Source organism: Dreissena polymorpha, chromosome 9 (assembly GCF_020536995.1).
Source record: "Dreissena polymorpha isolate Duluth1 chromosome 9, UMN_Dpol_1.0, whole genome shotgun sequence".
NCBI classification, from domain to species: Eukaryota; Metazoa; Mollusca; class Bivalvia; order Myida; family Dreissenidae; genus Dreissena; species Dreissena polymorpha.
The window spans coordinates 89039966-89067294 of record NC_068363.1 but is presented as its reverse complement, the minus strand read 5'-3'; the positions used below and the strand labels follow the sequence as shown (position 1 = coordinate 89067294).

The window sequence follows — 27329 nt, the reverse complement described above, 5'->3', positions numbered from 1 at the left end:
GTCAAGGTCACGGTGACACGAAATAGTAAATGTTTCGGATGATAACTAAAAGAACGATACGGCTAGGATCATAAACTTCAATGGGTAGATTGATCATTACTCGCAGATGACCCCTATTGATTTTGATGTCACTAGGTCAAAGGTCAAGGTCACGGTGACCCGAAATAGTAAAATGGTTTTCGGATGATAACTCAAGAAAGCATATGCCTAGGATCATGAAACTTCATAGGTAGATTGATCATGACTCGCAGATGACCCCTATTGATTTTGAGGTCACAAGGTCAAAGGTCAAGGTCATGGTGACCCGAAATAGTAAAATGATTTTCGGATGATAACTCAAGAACGCTTTTGCCTAGGATCATGACACTTCATAAGTACATCGATCGTAACTCGCAGATGACCCCTATTGATTTTCAGGTCACTAGGTCAAAGGTCAAGGTCACAGTGACAAAAAACGTATTCACACAACGGCTGCCACTACAACGGACAGCCCATATGGGGGGCATGCATGTTTTCTATAGATTTCAGCAAGACCCACCAATGGATAATAGACATACAAGACCCCACTGTTGACATTATATGTTTACAGGCATTGAGCAACTGTTTGAAGACACCCACAGTCTAGAATCTATACAGGAGTCGGAGCCTCTCATGATACAACATGCCAGTGTTGACTGTGCTGATCATATGCAATCTACAGGTTTTACTTGGTTCTTTCAGAGTCCATGTCAACTGCTGACAGTGACGAGCCAGGCAGTCTGACCCATGATAGGAGGGAGCCAAGTGAAGAGCCAGCCAGTCTGACCCATGATAGGAGGGAGCCAAGTGAAGAGCCAGCCAGTCCTGACCCATGGTATTTCTGTTGTCATATAATAAAGGCCCATCTATTGATGATAAAGACATGACCCAACGTAGTATAGACTATATATTCTAGTACAATTTTCTGTTGTCCAAGCCAATATATATTATGCCACCCTTCGAAGAAGAGGGGGTATATTGCTTTGCTCATGTCGATCGGTCCGTCTGTCCACCAGGTGGTTGTCATACGATTACTCAAGAACGCTTGGGCCTAGGATCATGAAACATCATAGGTACATTGATCATGACTTGCAGATGACCCCTATTGATTTTGAGGTCAAAAGGTCAAGGTCACGGTGACCCGAAATAGTAAAATGATTTTCCGATGATAACTCAAGAACGCTTTTGCCTAGGATCATGACACTTCATAGGTACATTGATCGTGACTTGCAGATGACCCCTATTGATTATCAGGTCACTAGGTCAAAGGTCAAGGTCACAGTGACAAAAAACGTATTCACACAATGGCTGCCACTACAACGGACAGCCCATATGGGGGGCATGCATGTTTTCTATAGATTCAGCAAGATCCACCAATGGATAATAGACATACAAGACCCCACTGTTGACATTATATGTTTACAGTCATTGAGGCAACTGTTGAAGACACCCACAGTCTAGAATCTGTACAGGAGTCAGAGCCTCTCATGATACAACATGCCAGTGTTGACTGTGCTGATCATATGCAATCTACAGGTTTCACTTTGGTTCTTTCAGAGTCCATGTCAACTGCTGCCAGTGAAGGGCCAGCCAGTCTGACCCATGATGAAATGAGGCAGCCAAATCCTCAAGGTATGAACTAAATTTGAAGACGGGTTTTCTCTGCATTTTCTATCATTATGTGACAGAGTCTTATGTCATGACTGTATTAAAGTAAATGAGTAGTCCAAGTCAAGTGTGATGCTCTAGACGACCTCCTCTGTGATCTACAGGGTTACAACAATGTGCTTGTAAAAGTCCTTGTAAAGTACAAAGTAGGCAGTTTGCTATGAAAGTTAATGTTTAGTACTTGTTCTTCCAAGATAGTTCTGCGAACTGTCAGTTCTTATATGTGTGAAAAATTGGTTTAAACTGGTGTTAAAACAGTTTCAGTTAGTTCATTTTACCTCCTAACATGTTCAGGTTTTGTGCATTTTTATCAGGAAAACCTTGCTCTACAATATTCAATCATTGTATCACTTGCAGTGTTCTGCTGTGAAATTTTACTGTTGGGGACCCTTTAGGATTACAAAAGTGGGGACAAAAAGAAAAAATATGGGGACACAGAAATATTTTTGTAGCAGAATTAAATGTGTGGAAACTAATAACCTTTAACTTGAACTTTTAAACGTGCTTAACTTCTTACAGTCAGGTTGTAACATTGTTATTAAAACTGGAACATTCCAAAAAACTTTTTAACACTGTCAAACAGTTGTCAACATATTTACAAAACTTTGAAAAATTTATGGTCATTGGACTCCGCATGTCAAAGTACTTGTTCGATAATTAGAAATACGATAGTAAAGGCGTTTTCTTTTTTGCTTTATGCACAATCTGCATGTCATTTTGTTGTTGTCAAACAGTGACCAAGGACATTTTTGAAGCCAATTTTCTTGGAATGTACGTTTAGGGGCAGACTTTTTTCGTAATTGCTAAACGATGTTGGGACTTGGGAAGACTCTGTTGGGTTGTTAATATTATTGTCATATTTTCTAATTTTACTTGCCGGAGGAAAAAAAAAAAATGGATTTTGTTTTCTTTGGCCTGTCACTTTAAGCCATTTTGATAGGTTCGGAAATTTCCTTGATATCTGATTGGTTGTTATAATCTCAACTTACCAATGAAATAGAGTGTTAATATTAAATAAATTAACCATTGGCTGCGAAATGACGTCATGTCCAATGAAATAGTTTGTTCTGGTTACACATTCACTCGATTACTTTACCGACTTACAAATTGAATCGATTAGTTTTTATTTCTAATTCATGTGCGCCCGCGGACCCATATACAGAAAACGGGTGGGGACAAATATTTGTTTTTTGCGACAATAACACAAGGGCGCATCCACGGCAGAACACTGACTTATGTTGATACTTTGTGTGCAAGGATCAATTCAGTAGAAAAGTCAACAAAATAAAGGGCTTACAGTCACTGAACAAATGAGTTTGCTGCTTAGAGTGTATATTTTTCCCAAAAATATTTGAAAATTTCCCCTCTTGGAAGTGTAGTTCAATTTTAATCAATACCTCGTTTAAATAATTCACAGAAAAGCCAAAAAATGTTGATCTTTGAACATAAACATAACATGTTGATGACAAAAAAAGTTGGAATAATGTTTTTCTCTCTGTGTATGGTGAATTATGGTGTTACAACTTGATTTTGTATGTTACTTGCTTAGCATTGAAATTTCCCCTTTTACACGTGAATTATCCCCCTCTCAGGGGACCCGACCCCTTTTCCCCAAAACTGAAAAAAACACTGACATGATACTCATTGCTATTTTATTTTTTATATCTATTCTTGTTTTAGGGACAGGGACAAGAAAAGGAATGAAACGAAAGTGGGCCAGCGAAGAGAACATATGTTTCATGAACTTTTTTAGAGATGAATTAAGAGAAAAAAAAATGCCATCTGGCTCAAAAATAATGGGGTCCCTAAAAATACTTACCGGAAGAACAGTGGCCCAGATAAGGGCAAGGGTCCATAACATTATTATGGAAAAACAAAAATGGAAAAAGAATTGTTGAACTGTGGAATATGTTTATGCCCCTGGTAGGGTGGCATATAGCAGTTGAACTGTCCGTCAGTCAGTCAGTCTGTCCATCTGGCCGAAAACTTATATGGCCATAACTTTTTCAATATTGAACATAGCAACTTGATATTTATACCCCTATTACAATTGGTAATGGGGGCTATATAGGAGTCACGTTTGTCGGTCTGTCCCGATATTTCATCCGATCTTCACCAAACTTGGTCAGTAGTTGTATGTAGATAATGTCTAGATCAAGTTTGAATATGGGTCATGCCAGGTCAAAAACTAGGTCATGGGGTCACTTAGTATGTTTTAAACTGTAAGTTTGTACGGACCATAGCTATGTTATTTATCGTTACATTTTTAAATGACTCGGTACATTTGTTCACCATCATGGAACGGTGTGTCGCGTTAAAAGAAATTACGTCAATATCTCAAAGGTCAAGGTCACACTTGGGAGTTCAAAGGTCAAATGCTTGTCCGGGCCATAGCTTTGTTTTTTATTGTGAGATTTTAAAATCATTTGGCACATTTGTTCACCATCATTGAACAGTGTGTCGGGCGAAAGAATTACGTCGATATTTCCAAGAACAAGGGCACAATTTGAGTTTAAAGGTAAAAAATGGCCATAATTGAGCTTGTCTGGGCAATAACTATGTTGTTTATTGTGCGATTTTAAAATCGTTGGCTCTTTTGTTCACCATCATTTGACAGTGTGTCGCGCGAAAGAATTACGTCGATATCTTCAAACTCAAAGTTGTAGTTTTAGTTCAAAGGTCAAAAATGGCAATAAATTATCTTGTCTGGGCCATAAATATGTCATTCATTGTAAGATTTTAAAATGACTCTGTACATCAATTTTGTTCAAAGTCATTGGAAGGCTTGTCATGTGAAACAATTCAAGAGTTCAAAGGTAAAAATGGCTATAAATGATAATGGCATAATGATTCTTAAAAAATCGCCATAAATTGTATTATCTTGTTTTGTGAAGACAGCATACAAAATAGTCTGTGTCAATGCGTTATGTGGGGGTATATGTCACGTCTGTGACAAAGCTCCAGTTGGCATGCATGTGCATCTTGTGAAGCTGCACATATTGAGTGGTGAAAAGTGAAGGTCAAGGTAATCCTTCAAGGTTAAATGTTAAATATATTGCTTCTGTCCGTCCGTCTGAAAACTTTAAAATTGGCCATAACTTTTGAGCTCACCTGAGTGCAACATGCTCATGGTGAGCTTTTGTGATTGCCTTTTGTCCGTTGTGCGTTGTATGTCGTCAACATTTTGCCTTGTGAACACTCTAGATGCCACATTTATTGTCTGATCTTCATGAAATTTTGCAGAACATTTGTCACATTGATACCTCGACTGAGTTCGAAACTGGGTCATGCTGGGTCAAAAATTAGGTCACTAGGTCAAAAAAACAACAACAAAACTTGTGAACACTGTAGAAGTCCAATCTTCATGTAACTTTGTCAAAATGTTTGTCTAAATGATATTTTGGTTTAGTTAAAAATTGGTTCCGGTCCGTTGAAAAACATGGCCGCCAGGGGCGGGGCAGTTTTCCTTATATGGCTATAGAGAAACCTTGTGAACACTTTAGAAGTCAAAATGTTTGCCTAATCATCATGAAACTTGGTCAAAACATTGGTTTTATTTATATTTTGGACGAGTTTGAAAATGGTCCAGATCAGTGAAAAAACATGGCCGCCAAGGGGCGGGGGAGTTTTCCTTATGTCTTTAGTTAAACATTGCTAACACTCTAGAGGCCACATTTATTGTCCATTCTTCATGAAATTTGGTCAGAAGTTTGGTCTCAATGATATCTTAGACGAGCTGAAAATGGTTACGTTTGCTTGAAAAACATGGCTGCCAAAGGGCGGGGCATTTTTCCTTATATGGCTATATATGGCTATAGTAAAATCTTGTTAACACTCTTGAGGCCACATTTATTTTCCGATCTTCATGAAACTTGGTCAGAATATTCATCCCAAAAAATATCGTAGACAAGTTAAAAAATGATGCTGGTTGGTTGAAAAACATGTCCGCCAGGGGGTGGGGCATTTTACCTTATATGGCTATAGTAAAACTTTGTTAACACTCTATAGGCCACATTTATTTTCTTATCTTCATGAAACTTGGTCAGAAGATTTGTCCTAATGATATCTTGGATTAGTTCAAAAATAGTTTCGTTTGCTTAAAAAACATGGCCACCAGGGGGCGGGGCATTTTTCCTAATATGGTTATGTATCATGCTTTACTAAAACATTGTAAACACTCTGTAGGCCACATTTATTTTCCGATTATTATGAAACTTGGTCAGATGATTTGTCCTAATGATATCTTGGATGAGTTCAAAAATGGTTCTAGTTGGTGGAAAAACATGGCCACTAAGGGGGCGTGGTATTTTTCCTTATATGGCTAAAGTAAAACCCTGTTAAAACTCTAGAAGCCATATTTATTGTACGATCATCATGACACTTTGTCAGAAGATTTGTCCCAATGATATTTGGACAAGTTTGAAATTGGTTCCAGTTGCTAAGAAAAACATGGCCACCAGTGGGCGGGGCATTTTTCCTTATATGGACTTATGAATCTTCTTGAAACTTTGTCAGTATATTAGTTTAAATGATATCTTGGATGTGTTTTTCACGTTGACATTTGAAGCTTTAACTTTGTATGATTCTAAATATGTGTCAATGCTGTCAGTTGAATTTTGAAATATGAAGTTTTACATTTTTTGTAGATTAAATAATTTGTAAAATGTTGCAGTTTCGTCAATCAGTTTTATAAGATATTGAGCTTTAAATATGATGCAGATTGTAAGATTCTTAATATCTTTCAATATTGTGGATAAGTTTTTGAGATATCAAGCTTTGAGTTTTATGCAAATTGTATGATTTTAAAATGTTTTAATGGTGTTGATCAGTGTAATGAAGATTGCATAATTTTTATGTTTTAATTCTGTCTATTGGTTTTCAAAATGAAAGACTTTGATTTTGTAAGTGCACTTTTATCTCCTGAAAGATTCTTTTCTAGTGTTTAGTTTATATTTTAAGGCTGTTTGCAAACTCGAAGTGAAAACAGTTCTATTACAATTTGGTAAGGACATGACATTGCATATCTGATTTTAAAATGTACTTTGCTGGCAACGTGTAATTTTCTGAAATGTCTTAGTAAGACTGTTGTTTGCAATCAAAAGGTCTGTGCTTCAAATACAGGGTAATGCATGTTTTTTGTCCAAATTTATGGCGATTCAGACATTGTTCTATGTAAATTTGGGGTTTGCTTGAAGGTTCAGTCTATTTTTATGTCCCTCACTATAGTAGTGGGGGACATATTGTTTTTGTCCTGTCTGTTGGTTGGTTGGTTGATCTGTTTACGCCAACTTTAACATTTGCAATAACTTTTGCAATATTGAAGATAGCAACTTGATATTTGGCATGCATATGTATCTCATAGAGCTGCACATTTTAATTTTCTGAAAGGTCAAGGTCAGAGGTCAAATATATGTGGCCAAAATCGCTCATTTTATGAATACTTTTGCAATATTGAAGATAGCAACTTCATATTTGGCAAGCATGTGTATCTCATGGAGCTGCACATTTTGAGTGGTGAAAGGTCAAGGTCATAATTCAATGTCATAGGTCGAATATATGGCTTCAAAGCGGCGCAGTAAGGGGGATTGTGTTTTACGAACACAGCTCTTGTTGTTAACTGCCTTTTTAGTCCCTTACCAGTGTTTCACTAAAGTCCGTGTACTTTGGACTCATTTCAAGTTGACATTTGAAGCTTTAACTTTGTATGATTCTAAATATGTGTCAATGCTGTCGGTTGAATTTTGAAATATGAAGTTTTTCATTTTTTGTAGATTAAATAATTTGTAAAATGTTGCAGTTTAGTCAATCAGTTTTATAAGATATTGAGCTTTAGTTATGATGCAGATTGTAAGATTCTTAATATCTTTCAATATTGTGGATAAGTTTTTGAGATATCAAGCTTTGAATTTTATGCAAATTGTATGATTTAAAATGTTTTAATTTGTTGATCAGTGTACTGAAGATTGTATACTTTTTATATGTTATAATTCTGTCTATTGGTTTTCAAAATGAAAGACTTTGATTTTGTAAGTGCACTTTTATCTCATTATGCCCCCCTTCGAAGAAGAGGGGGTATATTGCTTTGCTCATGTCGGTCGGTCTGTCGGTATGTCAGTTTGTCGGTCCGTCCACCAGGTGGTTGTCAGACGATAACTCAAGAACGCTTGGGCCTAGGATCATGAAACTCCATAGGTACATTGATCATGACTCGCAGATGACCCCTATTGATTTTGAGGTCAAAGGTCAAGGTCACGGTGACCCAAAATAGTAAAATGGTTTCCGGATGATAACTCAAAAATTCATACGCCTAGGATCATGAAACTTCATGGCTAGATTGATCATGACTTGCAGATGACCCCTATTGATTTTGAGGTCACTAGGTCAAAGGTCAAGGTCACGGTGACCCGAAATAGTAAAATGGTTTTCAGATGATAACTCAAGAACGCATATGCCTAGGATCATGAAACTTCACAGGTAGATTGATCATGACTCACAGATGACCCTTATTGATTTTGAGGTCACAAGGTCAAGGTCACGGTGACCCGAAATAGTAAAATGATTTTCGGATGATAACTCAAGAACGCTTTTGCCTAGGATCATGACACTTCATAGGTACATTGATCGTGACTCACAGATGACCCCTATTGATTTTCAGGTCACTAGGTCAAAGGTCAAGGTCACAGTGACAAAAAACGTATTCACACAATGGCTGCCACTACAACGGACAGCCCATATGGGGGGCATGCTTGTTTTACAAACAGCCCTTGTTAAAGATTCTTTTCTAGTGTTTAGTTTATATTTTAAGGCTGTTTGCAAACTCGAAGTGAAAACAGCTCTAGTACAATTTGGTAAGGACATGACATTGCATATCTGATTTAAAAATGTACTTTGCTGGCAACGTGTAATTTTCAGAAATGTCTTAGTAAGTAAGACTGTTGTTTGCAATCAAAAGGTCTGTGCTTCAAATCCAGGAAAATGCATGTTTTTTGTCCAAATTTATGTCAATTCAGACATTGTTCTGTGTAAATATGGGGTTTGCTTGTAGGATCAGTCTATTTTTATGTCCCCCACTATAGTAGTGGGGGACATGTTGTTTTTGCTCTGTCGGTCTGTTGATTGGTTGGTTGGTCTGTTTATGCCAACTTTAACATTTTGCAATATTGAAAGTAGCAACTTGATATTTGGCATGCAAATGCATCTCCTGAAGCTGCACATTATCATTGGTGAAAGGTCAAGGTCATCCTTCAAGGTCAGAGGTCAAATATATGTGGCCAAAATCGCTCATTTTATGAATTCTTTTGCAATATTGAAGATAGCAACTTGATATTTGCCAAGCATGTGTATCTCATTGAGCTGCACATTTTGAGTGGTGAAAGGTCAAGGTCATCCTTCAAGGTCAGAGGTCAAATATATGTGGCCCAAATCGCTTATTTTATTAATACTTTTGCAATATTGAAGATAGCAACTTGAAATTTGGCATGCATGTGTATCTCATGGAGCTGCAAATTTTGAGTGTTGAAAGGTCAAAGTCATCCTTCAAGGTCAGTTGTTAAATATATGTGGCCCAAATCGCTTATTTTATGAATACGTTTGCACTATTGAAGATAGCAACTTGATATTTGGCATGCATATGTATCTCATAGAGCTGCACATTTTGAGTGGTGAAAGGTCAAGGTCATCCTTCAAGGTCAAATATATGGGTCAAAATTGTTCATGTTATGTTACTTCTGCAATATTGAAGCTAGCAATTTTATATTTGACATGCATGTGTATCTCATGGAGCTGCACATTTTGAGTGGTGAAGGGTCAAGGTCATCCTTCAAGGTCAAACGTTATATACGGGGCATTGGGTTTCACAAACGCATCTTGTTGTGTATGTAATTAATTTTGCTTAATTTTTGTGATCCCCCGCCAACAGCGGAGGGATATTAATTTGGCATTGTCCGTCTTTCCGTCTGTCCGTCCGGCACTTTTGTGTCCGGAACCATATCTTGGAAGTGCTTTAGCAGATTTCATTGAAACTTGGTACGAGTATATATATATGGATAAGAGGATGATGCACGCCAAATGGCATTGTACATCCTTGATTAATAGCGGAGTTATGACCCTTTGTATTTGAAAAAAATGCTTTTTTTGTGTGTCCAGAGCCATAACTTGTATCCAGAAGTATAATGGCTGGGGATATCAATTCAACGAATTTGCTTGTTAAATCAGTTTTTATTTTCATGATAATCATTTAGTTCGTACTGCAACTTATGATGGATTGTTACTACTATCTCCAATTATTTGTTTGTCATGGGTCCGTCACCATTTATCTCTTATATAATACTTGAATTGAGCATTTCACAATCTGACAATCATGCATATCATTTATTAGTTTCATAATAAAACGTCTGACAAGGGTCAGATAATTTTAACATATATTGTTGTTATAATTTGTCATGTGTTGTATGAATAAATGACACTTCCATGATAGAGAAAATTTAAATATATTTTTAGAGACATTTGTAAAATGAAAATGAAATAACTATACATTTTACAGTGGCTAGTCGTACGGCTAGACAAGAGGCTAGCCGCACGGCCCCGTACGGGTAGACAATAGGTTTGCCGTACGGCTCTGTACGTATAGCCTTTCCTATGGATATTGTCTAAGTTAAAGACAACCATTTTCAGTGAACTGATATATTGCTTGTATGAAACCATATATTTATCCATTGTCTGAACGACAATTAAATTATTTGTGTGACTCCATTTCTGAGCAGTACCTTGGCCGTCATTGAATTTCATAATATCGATGCCGCAACTAATTAAAACAGTTTTCACTCCTTACATAGGAAAGTCGTCTTATCAAAGAATCAAATTAGAAACCGATTTAAATTGTGTGTAAGTCAATTTCTAGAACGTAACTTTGACGGCTGTCGTCATTAAATTTCAAAATATCGATGCCGCAACTCTTTAATACAGGTTTTTCACGCCTTAGGAACGTCGACTAATTAATGAATCAAATAAGCAACCGTATGACATGAAAGGAAGCCGTGAAAGATGAAGAATTTTTAAAGCGAGATTATACGATTTTTTCAAATATTTATTAATTTACATAAAATGTGTATAAAAAAAAACAACTTATTAAACATATATTTGAACATAAACTTAAATAAAAGTTAAGAAGAACATGTGTCGATATATGCAAAATAAGCCAGATATTAAATTCTGAAATCGAAAATGTATGTACAGTCGAATTCGCCAGCATGTAAATCGTGCATGTACGATGTGAATCTAAATTTAGTTTAACGGTTCATTTTTAGTGTGAGCGTCAGCTAACGCTAATGTTTTTGCAAATCGGTATGTGCGTAGAAGCCTTAAATGGGCCTTTTCACAGATTTTGACATGTTTTTAAGTTTGTCATTAAATGCTTTATATTGATGAATGTAAACATTGGATTTTTAACGCTCCAGAAAAAAATCAAAAATAAAATTTAAAAATGGAAAAAAAGAAGCCCGTACAAGGGCTCGAACCAGTGACCCCCGGAATCCTGGAGTAAAAAACGCTTTAGCCTAATGAGCTATCCTGCCAAGCATACATGAGAGGTGTATTCTATACCTGATATAAGCAATCTTCGTAGTTTCACAAATTTAAACGATAACAACAGAACTCTCCAAATTATTCAATCGTTTCGCGTTGCAACGCTCTATAATTTTTAGGTTTTTAAATCGTGAAAAGATGCATATAATGGCTATATTAGACCATGGTGAATGTTCAGTAATACTGATTCCTCACAAATATCATAACTAAAACGAAAATTTGCGAATCTGAAACAACTATTTTCAATTTTGTCAATTTACCAAACCGTGAAAAGATCCCTTTAACTATGACATGGAAAGACAACCACTGTCCGTTGCAGCAGACTACACATTCTTCTAGCGTCTGCTAGGAAAGATAACCACCACATTTGCCTGTTTATAGTCCACCACTCACTGGTGCACTGCAGTTGGTGTATATGAGTAATAGAGTTTAACAGCTTGTAAGACGATATTGGCCAGTCTAGTGTTTATCATTGAAAATCTGCACATACTGGCTGCTTTCAGAGAAAACAGGGCTTAATGCATGTCAAATAAGATAAGCCTGTGCATACTGATTAGCTTGTGCAATGCAAACACGCTAAACAAGGACGACATGTCGTATTTTATAATGTTTAAAGGGTCTCTTGTACTGGGATGACAATTTATGCATAAGCATTTAGCCCTGTTTTCCCAAAACGAAGCTAAAAATTTATTTTTTATTAATGATTTAAAAAAAACCATCTGAACCTGTGCTTTAAGACACACTCTTTATAATTTTGAATGGATTGTGTCCATTCAAAACTTGCAATATAAAAAGCTATAACATAATTTTTTAAACTGATGTGCGTCTAAACTTATACAACAACGAACACCTACAGTGACGTCAGCGCTTTGATAAATTCCTGCAACCATTTATTCGCCACACGAACACTAACTAAAAATACGAATGCTTCAGTTATAGGCTACTATTCCATCTGTCCGCAACCGCATATCCGCATCCGCAAAAAATAAAACAAGTAGAAATGCACTGCACTTATTCCATTCATCCGTATCCGCACGCGAATAGGCGTCCGCAATAGAACGCTCAAGTGAGCATTCTTGGGCTACTATTCCATCTATCTGTAAATGTATCCTGTCCGCAAAATATACGGACGCTATATTCCATTTATCCGCATACGTCGAACGTATCTTTATTTTTGTATATGGATAAAACTAAAAATTATAATTATTGAGATAATTATAATGAAGGACAAGCTGCTAAGCGTGAATTTAAGTAGATATAAGGTACAAATCATCGTTCTGTCCGTAAAAGGATACAAATGGTAAATACCTGAAACATCTTCTTTTAGTGCCTTGGCTATGATTTTCCATACATTTAAACTTTAAAGTATAATCAGAGTCACGATATGCAGAACTGCGTTGGTTGTATAATTCCGGGTATTTTTTCACGAATTCGATAGATTTTCAGTTTATTTTTTAGATGACAGCTACTCTCATCGTGCTAAATGCCGTCCCTATCTCGTCCGCATCCGTTTGCGGATAAATGGAATATAGCGTCCGTATAACGATTTTGCGGATACTGACGCGGATACGGATGCGGATGCGGATTGGTGGAATACTAGCCTTATTTTAGGAAAATATGTACGAAATATCTTCGTCACAATCGGCTCGGGCGCTTATTTGTCTTTGCTGCATATTACTGATTAACAGCACTAAATGACAATTCTATACTTTATAAGCCGTACGGCTAGACAATCTCAATAGGAAAGGCTATAATACGTACAGCGCCGTAAGGCTAGCCTATTGTCTAGCCGTACGGGGCCGTACGGTTAGCCTCTTGTCTAGCCGTACGGGACTGTACGACTAGCCACTGCCTTTAGTTATTGGAGGTTCTTATGTATTATACCCAGTCGCAAGTGTTATAGGCTATACTCAAATCTTTTCGTCCGTCTGTTATTGGATACTGTGATGGGTTATGTATCACATTCAATGTTTTTTTTTTGTTTATAAGACAAAATCAGATTTTTTTTCAAAATACCTTCCTTTTAACTAATTTGAAAGCATTTTTACAGGTCCATTCTTGCGAAGCAATAATGCAAGTTAAAAAACTGGTTTTACAAGTCCCTATTCGATATTTATGACATAACTATGACTAAAATCTTCAGAATAGTTCAAAGCACGAAATGAATATCTTTCTGTTGGACATGAGGAAGTGGACCGAATATCGATGACTGGATCATTTTCCACGAAGGCACATAAAACTACAGTAAAGTTCCGCTACTTTCAGCTTGGTCTTAATAGCATGTCGGACTTCATAATTAACAGGGTATTTTGTTCTTTATTCAATACTTTGGGACCATGCAATCTTGAAAAATTGCAATTTACAGTGTTCAATGTGGTCTTAATAGCGGTACTCTTCTTGTACTAGGAATCGCTGCGTGTTTTAGTCATTATCTTTGAAATCCTTTTCGAAGCTATCATAAAAAACATTTATACTCGTGTCACGCCAGGGTGACATCACGTCAGGTTTAAACACAATAAGTAAATACATATTGTTATAACGTTTAAATAATCGTTTGACTTCTATTTTTCATTTCAATTTAATAATCCTATAAATGTTTTGTTTTTGGTTGTCATATCTATTTACCATTAACGATCCGCAACTGTTTTACCTTTACGTATCTTTGCAATGAAACTGTTATAGCGACAACTGTTTCATTATAGCTGCTTGCATCACACGGACACCACTGTTATATAATTCAATGATTTCTACAAGGATGATTCTATCCTACATTATCTCAATTGTTTAACCAAGGACATTGTGCTTTTAAAAGTTCCGGCGACTACAAAATCACGCAACAGGAGAAAATAACACGATACGTAGTCAAATAATGCAAAAATTCAAAAAAATATTAAAATAACATTAAACACATATTTAGTTCACCATTGTGTCATTCCCTCTGTAAAATGAATTCGACTCAAAATGTTATTAAATGTATTATGCAAGGAAACCATGCAGAGCGATTCATGCATAGGCCACACAAATACAAACAAATCTGATCGTGAGGATTTAATATATAAAGTTTGAGGTCGAGAAGATCTTAACCACAATTCTAATGCGAGTGTCGCAAGATATAACTATGCTCAAGGCCAACTCATTTTTTAGCAAACAATGTTTCGTATTTCAAGTGACACTATCTCAGGGACCCGGTATGTCGGTATAAAGTATCACAGAGTATACATATATAAAAAAATAATTGGGTCATGGGGACCCAGATACGAGGTTTAAAGTAAAAAAATGTATATGTTATTTGTCTGCAGAAATAACTAGATATATTAAGTTTTGAGTTATATATAGGTTGTTGAAGGTAATTCGCATAAAACACGCTATTTTTCAGTTGGATACTAGCATGGGAAAGGGAAGTACCCAACACTCCGGAAATATATCACAGACCCTATATTTAACCCAGTATGAGTATATATATATATATATATATATATATATATATATATATATCTATCTATATATTTGTGTATGTCTTTAAGTTTAACCTTACTTATTTTGGCACAAGCGTATCATACGTAGTTGACTACTAAAGGCATTTTCTAGTCAGATTTAAGCGAAAAAAAACGTACTATTAGTCTGTGATATTTATATCCCTAGACTTATCCTCGTAAAAAGGTTGACTCCGTATCCATTACATCGATACATCACTACGGGAGAAGGTAGTAATGGGTGCTTGAGCGTAGTTAATGGTGTGTCACATGGGGTATTGGGCATGATCGTAGCTACGTAATTGTGATAAGTTTGGACATATTAATTTGAACCACGCGCACGTATCCAGTCTGCACGTAGTGAAAAGCCCATGTAATTAAATGTTATTGCCCATGAGGTTTTCCAGTCCAATTTTTTACAATTTATTGTTCCCCGGTAAATCTCGTACCATTATTCGCCTCCGTTTAAGTCAGCTGATAAAAAAACAAACTTCTGGGCTCTTTTCTGTCAACTTATTTGCAGAAACTGGTGGAATGCACATTTTCGATTTCGCCAGCGTATTTACTGTTGATATCAGCGCTGTGATCAAATATAATTTCAGTGCCTTGGAGTACACTACCACAGATTAAAAAGGGGTAGTTGGAGTTGATGTAAATGAACATTAAACACGAATTTTTGAAGATTCTTTTATTTAAAACAACCAAAAACGATTTCGATATTTACTCATTACGTTTCACCGTCTGTGTCTCTCGCAGTGTAATGGCGGCCACTCGATGGGGATGCCTGGGTCCGGGGAAGATATCAGAGGATTTCTTCATGGCAATTAAGGAGAATCTGCCCGCTCAAGAACACAAGGTGTGTGTTTATTCCGTCCGGATGAATGACAGACTTTTAGGTTATTTTATGAGCATGTATCGTCTTGCGTGACACTCTCGAATGATTGCATTTCCAGAGCTTACTAGTTTGTTTAAATAGGTTTAGCCTCGTTCTGTTAAAATGGGCTTTATTCATGGGCGTAAAGTGTATTCCCAGATTTGCGCAGACATTTTGTCTTTTTTTAGATAACATAGAATTATTTGAGACAACATTTTCCGTTTAAACTGAAATTTCGTTAAGAAGAGGCTTTCGTAAAAGAAAAAGGCCATACAATCGAAAAGTGTCGTCACTGATAAATGTGTACAGATTGCAAGTGCACATCTGAAATGGCACTTTATACGTGCATTAAGCCCAGTTTTCCCTAAACGAGACTCGAAATATTGAAGTGTTTTTGCCTTATGGGCACTGTTAAAATACAGACAAAAGTTTTTATGTTCAATCGAATTTGGAAGCATCAGACAACTTCTCTATTATAAAGCGGATGAATTGGAGAATCCTGTAGAAATAATTTTATGACCAATTCCTTACTAAGATCTGTGTTCGGTTTGGGATTTAATTGTACGATTCCCTAAATTTCAGCCCGGAACTGTATAATAGAACTTAGTTAACCGGGCACGGCAAGGCGCACATAAAGGAACATGCCGGCTTATCTGTGAAACAAAATTCTTAAAATGAAAAACACAAAGTTTATGATTATCATTTTGTTCGCTGCATTTTACCTACAATAATTCGTCATTTTTCATAAGGGAATTTCACGTTAGAAGATGATATTTCGAGCCGTTATCAACATTCAAAAGTATGGTATGATAATGAAGACGCAAATCAGATGCTTGTTTCGATAATGTCGTTCTGAGATAACGAAAAAAAATGACTACGTTTCTATAGTGCTTATCTGGCGTTCACTTTGTTAAAGGTACTTGAAGTGAGGATGCTACATAGTTATAGTCATTCATTCTTTGATAACAGTTTAAAGAGTGTTAATCGGAGAATGGTATCAAGCTAGCAAAGGAACACATTTTATTATTTGTTTAGAGGTTAACTTCGCTTGCCAATATATGTTAACTTCCAATAATATAAATTTCGCAATAGTAGTTAACACTTTTACAGACATTTTCAGTCGTACACTGAACAAAATGTGAGCCGCGTTCTGAGAAAACTGGGCTTATTGCATGTGCGTAAAGTGTCGTCCCAGATTAGCCTGTGCAGGCCGCACAGGCTAATCGAGGACGACATTTTCCGCTTTTATGGTATTTTTAGTTTCAAGGAAGTCCCTTCTTACCGAAAATCAAGTTAAGGCAGAAAATGTCGTCCCTGATTAGCCTGTGCGGACATATAATCCATATACACAAAATGTAAATGGATTGGAGGATGATGCACGCCAAATGGCATTGTACACCACCTGTTAATAACGGAGTTATGGCCCTTTGTATCTTGAAAAAATGCTTTTTTGAGTGTCAAATATAACACTTTTGTGTCCAGAAGCATATTGGCGGGGATTTCAATTCAACGAATTTGCTTGTTTCTTATGCTTATAACCATATAATATATAATATACAGCTACACAGAATCAGTTAACAACTGTCACACACTATTTACCGGTAAAGGAACATTATTTTAAACGTGTCTTTTGGATCTGTGTATGTACAACGTCCGATCAAGACTTAAAGGGTGCTAAATTGATGATACTTTTAAGATTAGATAGCGCCATGTGTATTTGTGTTATAATCATTAACATTTTGTTGTTATACTAATCGTTGAATCACACACCGACATCTCACTTAACCCATTTATGCCTAGCGTCTAGAAAAAGGGCATTGGCAAACAGCGTAGACCTAGATCAGACGCCGCATGATCAGGGTCTGCGCGGTTTTCTTAAAGGAATTTCTGTAAGAAATATTCTAAATATAGAAATAAATATACTAGACATCCCTAATTTTGGAAATAAATTGATCCAATTTAGAAGGATGGGAGAGTTCACTAGGCATAAATGGATTAAAATACCCCTTATGCGCACTCTTTCACCCACGTCATATATTATCTCCCTTTTTCGGTTTAATTTTATTATTGCATCGGTATTTGATTTTATTACATAATTTAACATGTATATCTAATGTTGAGCACAATATTAGAGAAAAAAAATCCTGCCGAACCCTAGCTGTTGCTTTCAAATTTATTCACAGGTTCGAAATATGTCTGTTTGACATGTTCCAGTTTGTCGCGGTGGCGTCACGTGATCTTGCCAGGGCCCACACATTCGCGGATAGGTTCGGATTTGAACGTGCATACGGTTCGTACGAGGAAGTTGGCCAGGACAGCGATGTCGGTTAGTCGAATGTATTTAAAAAAAAAACTGCATAAAACCTTTATCAATGATAATCTGCCTGCTAAAGGGTGCATGATCAACGGGGTTCACAGTGGTTTACACACGGGCTGGGCAGACAACACACCGTTAAGAACTTTAATTATGCAAATATCCCAATTTATTGAAATATGTTTGCAAAAATCATTAGCGCATAAAAGTTTGTATTGCATTTGTGCCGATACGTAAAGATTTAAGAATACATTATTGAATACATCTAAAATCAGTGCCAACATTTCAAATTGCGTGCAGCAAAACCGTGTATATGAATGTTATACATATCAAATACGTATACTAGTATATGAATGTTATACATATCAAATTGTTGGCCAAGAACACAGGCTTACTAAATAAAGTAATTCTATGGTTCTACAATTTGCCATACGCCGCATGACAAATTGTCTTTTATGCACTAGTTGAAATTTTTAAGAATAATTGGTTAAAGAAAAGAAGCACCACTTACCGGTGCGATTGATCCTGCACCCTGTGTTTGTTTAAACGTATTTATTCATTTCATATTCATACAATTCAATTCATTGTTGCAAAGTATAAATTCATGGATTAGAAAACAAACGTAAAGCTTATATTTATTCTTTTCCATGATGGCGTTGTCTCATATATGTTGTGCATTTATTCGGCCACAAGAACATGGATGCGCTCACGTAATTGTTAGGATTGTGATTGGATCGGGTTCAAAGTTAAAACGGAATCATGGTAGTGTGGATATATGTCATACAAACAAAATGAATAGTTGATTAAGAAGATACTCAGGCGTAGTAACACCCTGTGTTAACTTCGTTGCAAAAGATTCGTCGTAGTGGTTACCTCCATACCTGTCATTCATAACGCCTGCGACCATGTACTTGATTTGAAAGAGTTCTAAAACTAAAAACTAAATCACAATAATTTAAACCGCTTTCTGCGAAAACTAGGCTTATTGCATGTGCGAAATTATGGGAGAAACCAACTTCCAAACAGTGTGACAAAACTAAAAAACAACAACAACAACTATAAATAACGCAAAACATGGAAAAAACCTCATACCAATTAATAAAACTGTTGTCACCGCATTGGAACGGTCGTGAAAAACTAATTTACCATTAGATATGTTTGATCTTTTAAGATATGTTTTAATTATTACAAATACTTGTCCGTCTGTCTGTGTGTCTATCTGTGTGTCTGTTTTGTCTGTCTGTCTGTCTGTCTGTCTGTCTGTCTGTCTGTCTGTCTGTCTGTCTGTCTGTCTGTCTGTCTGTCAGTCTGTCTGTCTGTCTGTCTGTCTGTCTGTCTGTCTGTCTGTCTGTCTGTCTGTCTGTCTGTCTGTCTGTCTGTGTCTGTGTGTGTGTCTGTGTGTATGTGTGTATGTGTGACTGTCTGTGTGTTTGTCTGTCTATGTGTCTGTCTGTGTGTCTGTGTGACTGTCTGTGTGTATGTCTGTTTGTGTTTCTGTCTGTCTGTGTGTCTGTCTGTCTGCATGGCTGCCTGTCTGCCCGCCTGCCTACATAGATTGATGGATGGGTGGATAGATAGATTACATCTAAGTTTACTCCTGACCATAAAGCGTACGTGTACAGATGCTAGCTATTTCCATTGATTATTATCTGAAAAGTATTTCCAAAAGTATAGCGAATAGTATTTTCAAGAGATTTGGTTGAGTGAAAGTGCTTTTTGCTCACTGTCCATGACCAATGCTTTCATTGATCGCCACAAACAGATTTTAAGAATCGAATCGAACACAATTTCATGTTCTTGTCATCGAGTAAGTTATGTGAAGTACATTACCGACCGAAGCTTCGCAATTTTTCAAGACAAATGTACTTCTTTTGGTTTGGTTCCCATATCCAGTAATTCCAGGTGAACCAATCGGATATTTGCTCGGCGTCCGTCAGCCTTCTTTCGTCATTGACTATCAGCATGTTTCATTTTTGTTCAGAGTGTAATTTTGTCAGTATTATAAATCACATTCGGGTTTACTTTTCGGTTAAAAACTTAATGAGCCTAGCTATGGGAAAACGGGGTTTAATGCATGTGCGTAGGGTTGTAGATTAGCCTGAGCAGAACGCTCACGCTAATTATGGATTTTCGCTAAAAGAATTCATCGAAACCAACAAATTCTTTATAAAAGTGCATGTGCGTAAAGTGTCGTCTAAGAACAGCCCGTGCGGACTGCTGCACATGCTTATCTGAGACGACACTTGACGCACAGGCGTTAAGCCCCGTTTTATCAGAATAAGACTTTACTCCTTCATCACGTTCAAACTCCTGTCTGCTTTGTTGAGAGCGTAGCTAAATCAGATTTGTCATGCACCTAAGGGTTGTTTGATATTTATCTTCTTCAAATTATTATTCGAAAATCCCAATCGATTCTCATCAGTCGGACGATCGCTCTCTTTCAGAGGTGGTGTATATAGGAACGCTGCACGTGACGCACGTGGATCTCGCGCTGAAGATGATGCATGCCGGGAAGCACGTGCTCTGCGAGAAGCCAATGGCGATGAACCTGAAACAGGCGCAGCTTGTTCTTGATGCCGCTAAAACCGAGAATCGCCTCTTTGTTGAGGTAAGCGTATGATTAAGAAAGACGGCCTTTGACCGTTTCTAAAAACGTTATAGAACCAGTAGAAGGCCGCGTCTTACGTACAATACGACGTTTTATGAAACAATTCGTTACATCCGAGTACATAAATAACGATAATGGAAAAATGGTTGAAATTGATGAAGCGGCTCTTTGGTTTTTCCACAAATGACATTCATATTCCATTTACTATACTGGACAACCTTATTTAGTTTAGTTTAAACCTATTTATTTTAGCTCGATTGCATAGAAAGTAATTCCTACTTATTTGGAATGCTCTCGAGTCCGTTTCCTGGGCCTAGAACCAGTACTTGTGTCTATATGGGAGATCGAAAGAACGCTCCCACAGCGGGGATCGAACCCGTGACCTCCCGGTCGCTAGGCGGACACCATATCCATTACACCACGGCGACCTTATTTGATAGTGTTTTTTGTTAAACATGTTCTTACAATGTAGCCAATCAAAGTGTTCATGTGTTCGCAAAATATATACCACTCTATCCAGAAGAATCGTCATATTGACTAATATACATTCGCGATGCATTCGGTACAAACCACATTGACTTGATTGGCATATTTGCTATTGCTTCACCTTCCCGTTTGTCATAAACTAAACTAAACGACGGTGCATGTTGCTATTTCGTGAATAGGCGTTTCCTCATCTTTCCCTTATAATGTTTTGATTTGACTGGAGTAGCACTGGGTTGGGGGGGAATTTTATCGTAGCAGTAAAGATAGAATTTGCAAAAGACCAAGTCCCAAAAAGACTTGATAAACCAGGTAAATTGATTCAAATCGACGACGCCTTAGATTTGTGTCTTAGGTTTAGGTTTGGAAAGTTCAATCACCTGTTGTTCATATTGCTAAGGCTCTTAAAAAAATATGTATGATATTGTCTCGATGTTTAAACGCACTGTCACATTTTTCGTACAGGCTGTTTGGAGTAGGTGGTTCCCAGCGTACCAAAAGGTGAGAGAAGAACTAGCAGCGGGAGCCATCGGCGATCCCCGCCTGGTGTTGGTCAACTTTTGCGTCCCCATCTCCGAGGTGGAGCGGGTGAAGAACATTGCCATGGGCGGCGGAGGCTGCCTGGACATCGGGATATACGTGGTGCAGCTGGCCTGTATGGTGTTTAATGAGAGGCCGGTGTCCATTTCGGCCGTGGGAAATCTGATGGGAGGTAAAAATGTTGTGTTGTATTTTATTGTATTGTATTGTATTAGATTGTATTGCATTGTATTGTATTGGTTTGGGGTTTTGTTGGTATTGTATTGTATTGTATTGTATTGTATTGTATATCATTGCATTACATGATATTTCACTGTATTGTATTGATTACACTCTTGATAAGATTAATTCACAGATACACGTATTAAAAACTTTATAACATTTATTTTACAAATAACAATATAGTATTTCGATTAATACAAATAATGACATTCTCAAGAGAAATGTTAATGACATTACACAGTTTTTTCTTTGTTCCTTGTCTTTGGTTTGAAAGGCATTGCCACTCGATCATTCGGACTTTAGAACTTAATGATGTTTAAACTATCACAAATGAAGAATTAATGGACGAGTGGTAGCGGGTTAGATTTTTCAAATGGAACCGGGTTTTTATCTAGGTTTTTATCCTGTCCACTGTTATTGTTTGAATTTAGAATGAATTGTTTTCTTGAATTTAGAATAATTATTCTGTATCAAGTAAATCTCCGAAACAAGTTCCTTTCACATTTCAAATTTAATTTACGGTATTTGACTTGACGTCGATCATATACACACAGAAGCGACACCTGTGGATACAATGATCTTTAATAAGGTGTATTGTCAGTGTATGGCCCTGTATCTTAGCAGAGGTTCGTTTATTTATTTTTTAACAAAAGAACGACGTCTGTAAACACAATTCATTCGATCATTATTATGTATTTTCATTATTCTAATGTTTAAAGGTTGGAAAGTCAATATGGTGTCTACATAACGAACGTAATGACCCGGGTTCGCTCTGTGAGTGAGATCATAAGATCTACTGGTTCTTATACTGCTTCAAATACCGATTCTACCTGTGAGAAAGACTTTGGAGCATTCGAAAAGCCTTAGGCTTTCGAAGCAACCGAGCTAAAGAAATCGGTTTAAACTAAATTATTATGATTCTAATATTTGTTTACACAGCGGTGGACGAGAGTGCAGTGATCGTGCTGAAGTACAAAGGTGGAGGGCTGGCCAACTTGACCTACCACACCGCCGCAGGTCGAGGAACAAACAGCGCCACCATCATGGGACCGAAAGGGCAGATGCAGGCAAGAGATTAACCCTTTACCATTTAGATACGTATGTCCACTCATTTGTAGTCCCTTAGAAAGTTATATTTAATTAAAGACCTTTCTCACTATATTCAAGTTTTAAAGGCTTCATTTCCAACCCTTAGATACTAATGAGCAGCAAACAGCATACAACCTTAACAGACTGCGAGTTACTCGCAGGCTGTTCTGGTTTTATGCTGTTTGCACATTGCCATTTTCCCTTTGCTTTAAACTGGGAAAGGGTTAAGCTACCATGGTGTCGTAGCGGAAACGGTGTCCGGTAAGGGATCAGTAGGCCCGGGGTTCAATCCCAAGATTTTTGCATGGGTCGTTAAATATTGTTTCTTGTCAGGAAACACCATCGACCGAGTATATAGAATCCGAATGCGGTCAACGCAATCGAGCGAAAATTAATAAATAATTTTACAGTACGATATATGGGTTGTTAAGCATCGTAAAATTATCTCTTTGCAGATGTATAAGTTGTACATGTAGTTTTATTCCTATCAATTTGATGTTATATATTTTCGATAAACCAGCTAATATACTAGTATAATCTTTATATTTGGGTCTTGTACAAATCTCTTTGTTATATCGCTGGCGTCATTTTCCGTTGAGATTGTTTCGTCGTTGTTATGCAAGGATGTGAACAACTGGAAATAATGCTCGCTGTGCATGGCGTTTTCCCTTTTCTAACATTGGCCATAAAAAGGCCCCTACCTCACCCATCAGAATTTATTATAAATGCAATACAAAATTGCAATACAATTATTTGATTATTTGAGTAAATGTATTACACGTTCTGGGTTTTGTAGATACGACTACTTCATCAAAACTGCAAATCGTTTATTAATGACCCTTCTGTATGGGTTATACGTTATTACCGAAATAAGATTTTCTTTTATCATGTATTCATAATATGGCTGCTTAAAATAAAATAAACCCTTAGTAATATATGTTTTGTAATTCCTAGTAAAAGTTGCCCATGGACCATGGGACACTTTGCATGCGTGGAATAATTAATACGTAGTAGTGTACAATGGTTATGAATGAATTGTAGCACCGCCATACGCATGCGCACTGTCGATTACGTCCTGACGCCATCTGGCGCCCAAAAGTTCCCACTGCAAGATACATTGACAGCAATTTGAGCCACAGATGTGCGTTATGTGCAAATCACACTGGCTAATCATGGACGAAAATTTCCGCCTTTGTGATAGTTTTCGTTCAAAGTCTCTTTTGATGGAATATCCGGTTTAGGCGGAAAGTGTAGTTCCTGATTAGCCTGCAAATGCTAATCTGGGACGACACTGTACTCTCATGTATTAAACCCAGTTTTCTGGGACGACACTGTACTCTCATGTATTAAACCCAGTTTTCTGGGACGACACTGTACTCTCATGTATTAAACCCAGTTTTCTAGGACGACACTGTACTCTCATGTATTAAACCCAGTTTTCTGGGACGACACTGTACTCTCATGTATTAAAGTTTCCGGTACGATTTTCATTTGATCACCACAGATCGAAAGCCCGTTTCACGCCCCAACGCGTGTCCTGACGCCGACCGGTACCAACGAGTTCCCATTAAAAGAGGGGTCCTACCACTTCGGTAACAGCGCCGGCCTGCAGTACGAAGCGACTGAGATTCGTAGATGCCTATTGGAAGGTAAATTGCTGACGTCTTTTCAGGTGGCCGTGGCGTAGTGGATATTTTTTCCGCCTAGCGACCAGGGGGTCATGGGATCCATCCCCAATGTGGGAGCGTTCTCAATATCTCCCCTAAAGACACCAATTACTAGTCATACAAAGGAAACGGACTCGATAGCATTTTAATAAGCCGAAGTCTTTTTATGCAATCGAGCTAACAAACATATGATTAAACCAACGTAATGTTTCTAACCAGAAACACAGGGGAAAGGGGCATTCAACATGCAACCATTTCAACTGTTGCACCTAGCACATGTAATTACGCTTGTGCCGTGGGTGACGGTTTACAGACTTGTGTAATGGATGTCAGTTGCATAATTCAAAAACCAATATTATGTTACAATTTTGTTCAATTTGTGGGCAATAGAATAAGCAATATATAGCCTTACTATTCTTTTTTTTTTGAATTTCTATGCAAATTGATTGTCAATAACGAACCAATATTTATATTAAGTGTTTTATGAATGAAGGTTATTTTTAGCGTAATTTATAATTGTATTTGTATTTCCTTTGATGTGTATGTACACTGGAATCGCCACATACCTCTTTCCGTCTGTTTTGATCATTATCTCTGGAATAAATGGTTCACAGGTGTAATATTGTGTGTGGAATTTTGTATAGTACACATCTAGTGTTCGGAAATTTATACCCCAGGGCCAAACCTGGTCACGTCCTGGGGTCACAATGTCAATGTACATTAATTGAGCAAGACATGTCCTCTTAAACAATAAGTTTCTCTCGTTGAAAATCTGGTATGCAACATCGTGTTGTTGTCGTCGGTCACTTTTGTTTTTTTAAATCATGTTCTGTGTTCAATGTATCCACAACCAAAGAGCTACAGAATTAAAACCACATTGAATTATATACATGTAGTATATAACATGTTACATGTTTCGTCTGCAAGTTGTTTTTTAAACCATGAACTTGCGGTCTAAGCTGGCTATGCCCAAGGGGTCAAAGCTTGCCATTCCCAAAGGGTCAAAGCTGGCCATGCCCAAGGGGTCAAAGCTAGCCATGCCCAATGGTTCAAAGCTGGCCATGCCCAAGAGTTTAAAGCTGGCCACGCACAAGCGGTAAAAGCTAGCCATGCCCAAGGGGTCATAGCTAGCCATGCCCAAGGGATCAAGGATAGACATTCCAATGGGGTCAGAGCTAGACATGCCCTAGCGGTCAAAGCTAGCCATGCCCAAGGGGTCAAAGCTAACCATGCCCAAAGGGTCAAAGCTAGCCATTCCCAAGGGGTCAAAGCTAGTCATGCCCAAGGGGTCAAAGCTGGCCATGTCCAAGGGTTCAAAGCTAGCCGTGCACAAAGGGTCAAATCTAGCCATTCCCATTGGGTCAAAGCTAGCCATGCCCAAGCGGTCAAAGCGAGCCATGCCCAAGGGGTCAAAGCTAGCCATGCCCAAGGGGTCAAAGCTGGCAATGCCCAAGGGGTCAAAGATAGCCATTCCCATGGGGTCAAAGCTAGCCATGCCCAAGCGGTCAAAGCGAGCCATGCCTAAGGGGTCAAAGCTAGCAATGCCCAAAGGGTCAAAGCTATTTATGGTCAAGGGATCAAAGCTAGCCATAACCAAGGGATCAAAGCTGGCCATGTCCAAGGGGTCAAAGCTAGCCATGCCAAAGGGGTCAAAGTTGGCCATGCCCAAAGGGTCAAAGCTTGCCATTCCCAAGGGGTCAAAGCTAGCCCTGCCCTTGTGGGCAAAGCTGGCTATGCTCAAGGGGTCAAAGCTAGCTATACACAAGTGGTCAAAGCTGATCATGCCCTTGTGGTCAAAGCTGGCCATGCACAAGTGGTCAAAGCTTGCCATGCCCAAGGGTCAAAGCTTGCCATGCCCAAGGGTACAAAGCTGGCCATGCCCTTTGGATCAAAGCTAGCCATGCACAAGGAGTCAAAGCTGGCCATGCACAAGGGGTCAAAGCAAGCCATGCCCAAGGGGTCAAAGCTAGCCATGTCATTGTTGTCAAAGCTGGCCATGCCCTTGTTGTCAAAGCATGCTATGCCCAAGGGGTCAAAGCTGACAATGCCCAAGGGGACAAAGCTAGCCATGCCCAAAGGGTCAAAGCTAGCCATGCCCAGGGGTCAAAGCTGGCCATGCCTAGGGGGTCAAAGCCGGCCATGCCATTGTTGTTAAAGCTGACCATGCCCTTGTGGTCAAAGCTGGCCATGTACAAGGGATCAAAACTTCCCATTCACTTGTGGGCAAAGCTGGCCATGCCCATGGGGTCAAAGTTGGCCATGCCCAATGGGTCAAAGCTGGCCATACCCTTGTGGTCAAAGCTGTCCATGTCTAATGGGTCAAAGCTGTCCATGCCGAACGGGTGAAAGCTTGTTATGCCCAAGGGGTCAAAGCTGGCCATGCCCAAGGAGTCAAAGCTTGCCATGCTATTGTGGCCAAAACTGGCTATGCCTAAGTTGTCAAAGCTTTGCCCATGGGGTCAAATCTGGTATGCCAAAGGGGTGAAAGCTAGCCATGCCTAAGGGCTCGAAGCTAGCCATGCCCAAGGGGTCAAAGCTAGCCATGCCCAAGGGGTCAACGCGTGCCATGCCCAAGGGGTCAACGCGTGCCATGCACAAGGGATAAAACCTGGTCACGCCCTTGTGGTCAAAACTGGCTATGCCCAAAGGGGTCAAAGCTGGGTATGCCCAAGGGATCAAAGCTGGTCATTCACAAGGTGTCAAAGCTGGTCATGACCGTGTGGACAAAGCTGGCTATGCCCAAGGGGTCAAAGCTAGTCATGCCTTAGCGGTCAAAGCTGGCCACGCCCAA

At 38.3% G+C, this 27329-nt stretch overlaps 1 protein-coding gene and 1 long non-coding RNA gene across 5 annotated transcripts in view; both read left to right on the top strand.

Moving 5' to 3' along the window:
* LOC127846476 (trans-1,2-dihydrobenzene-1,2-diol dehydrogenase-like) overlaps window positions 1-27329 on the top strand; it is a 277064-nt gene that overhangs the window by 248180 nt on the left and 1555 nt on the right. For 2 of the 4 annotated variants that reach the window (XM_052377739.1, XM_052377742.1), the window contains 6 exons: window positions 15498-15597; window positions 17830-17941; window positions 20374-20537; window positions 21486-21732; window positions 22722-22849; window positions 24376-24520. In XM_052377739.1, coding sequence (XP_052233699.1) covers window positions 15498-15597; window positions 17830-17941; window positions 20374-20537; window positions 21486-21732; window positions 22722-22849; window positions 24376-24520 — 896 coding nt within the window. The remainder of the gene's footprint in view (window positions 1-15497; window positions 15598-17829; window positions 17942-20373; window positions 20538-21485; window positions 21733-22721; window positions 22850-24375; window positions 24521-27329) is intronic. The other 2 variants (XM_052377745.1, XM_052377740.1) reach the window with 1 other exon arrangement.
* LOC127846480 (uncharacterized) lies at window positions 1386-10103 on the top strand. Its single transcript, XR_008033519.1, has 2 exons — window positions 1386-1650; window positions 3367-10103. It is a non-coding gene; the product is annotated as an uncharacterized LOC127846480 (long non-coding RNA).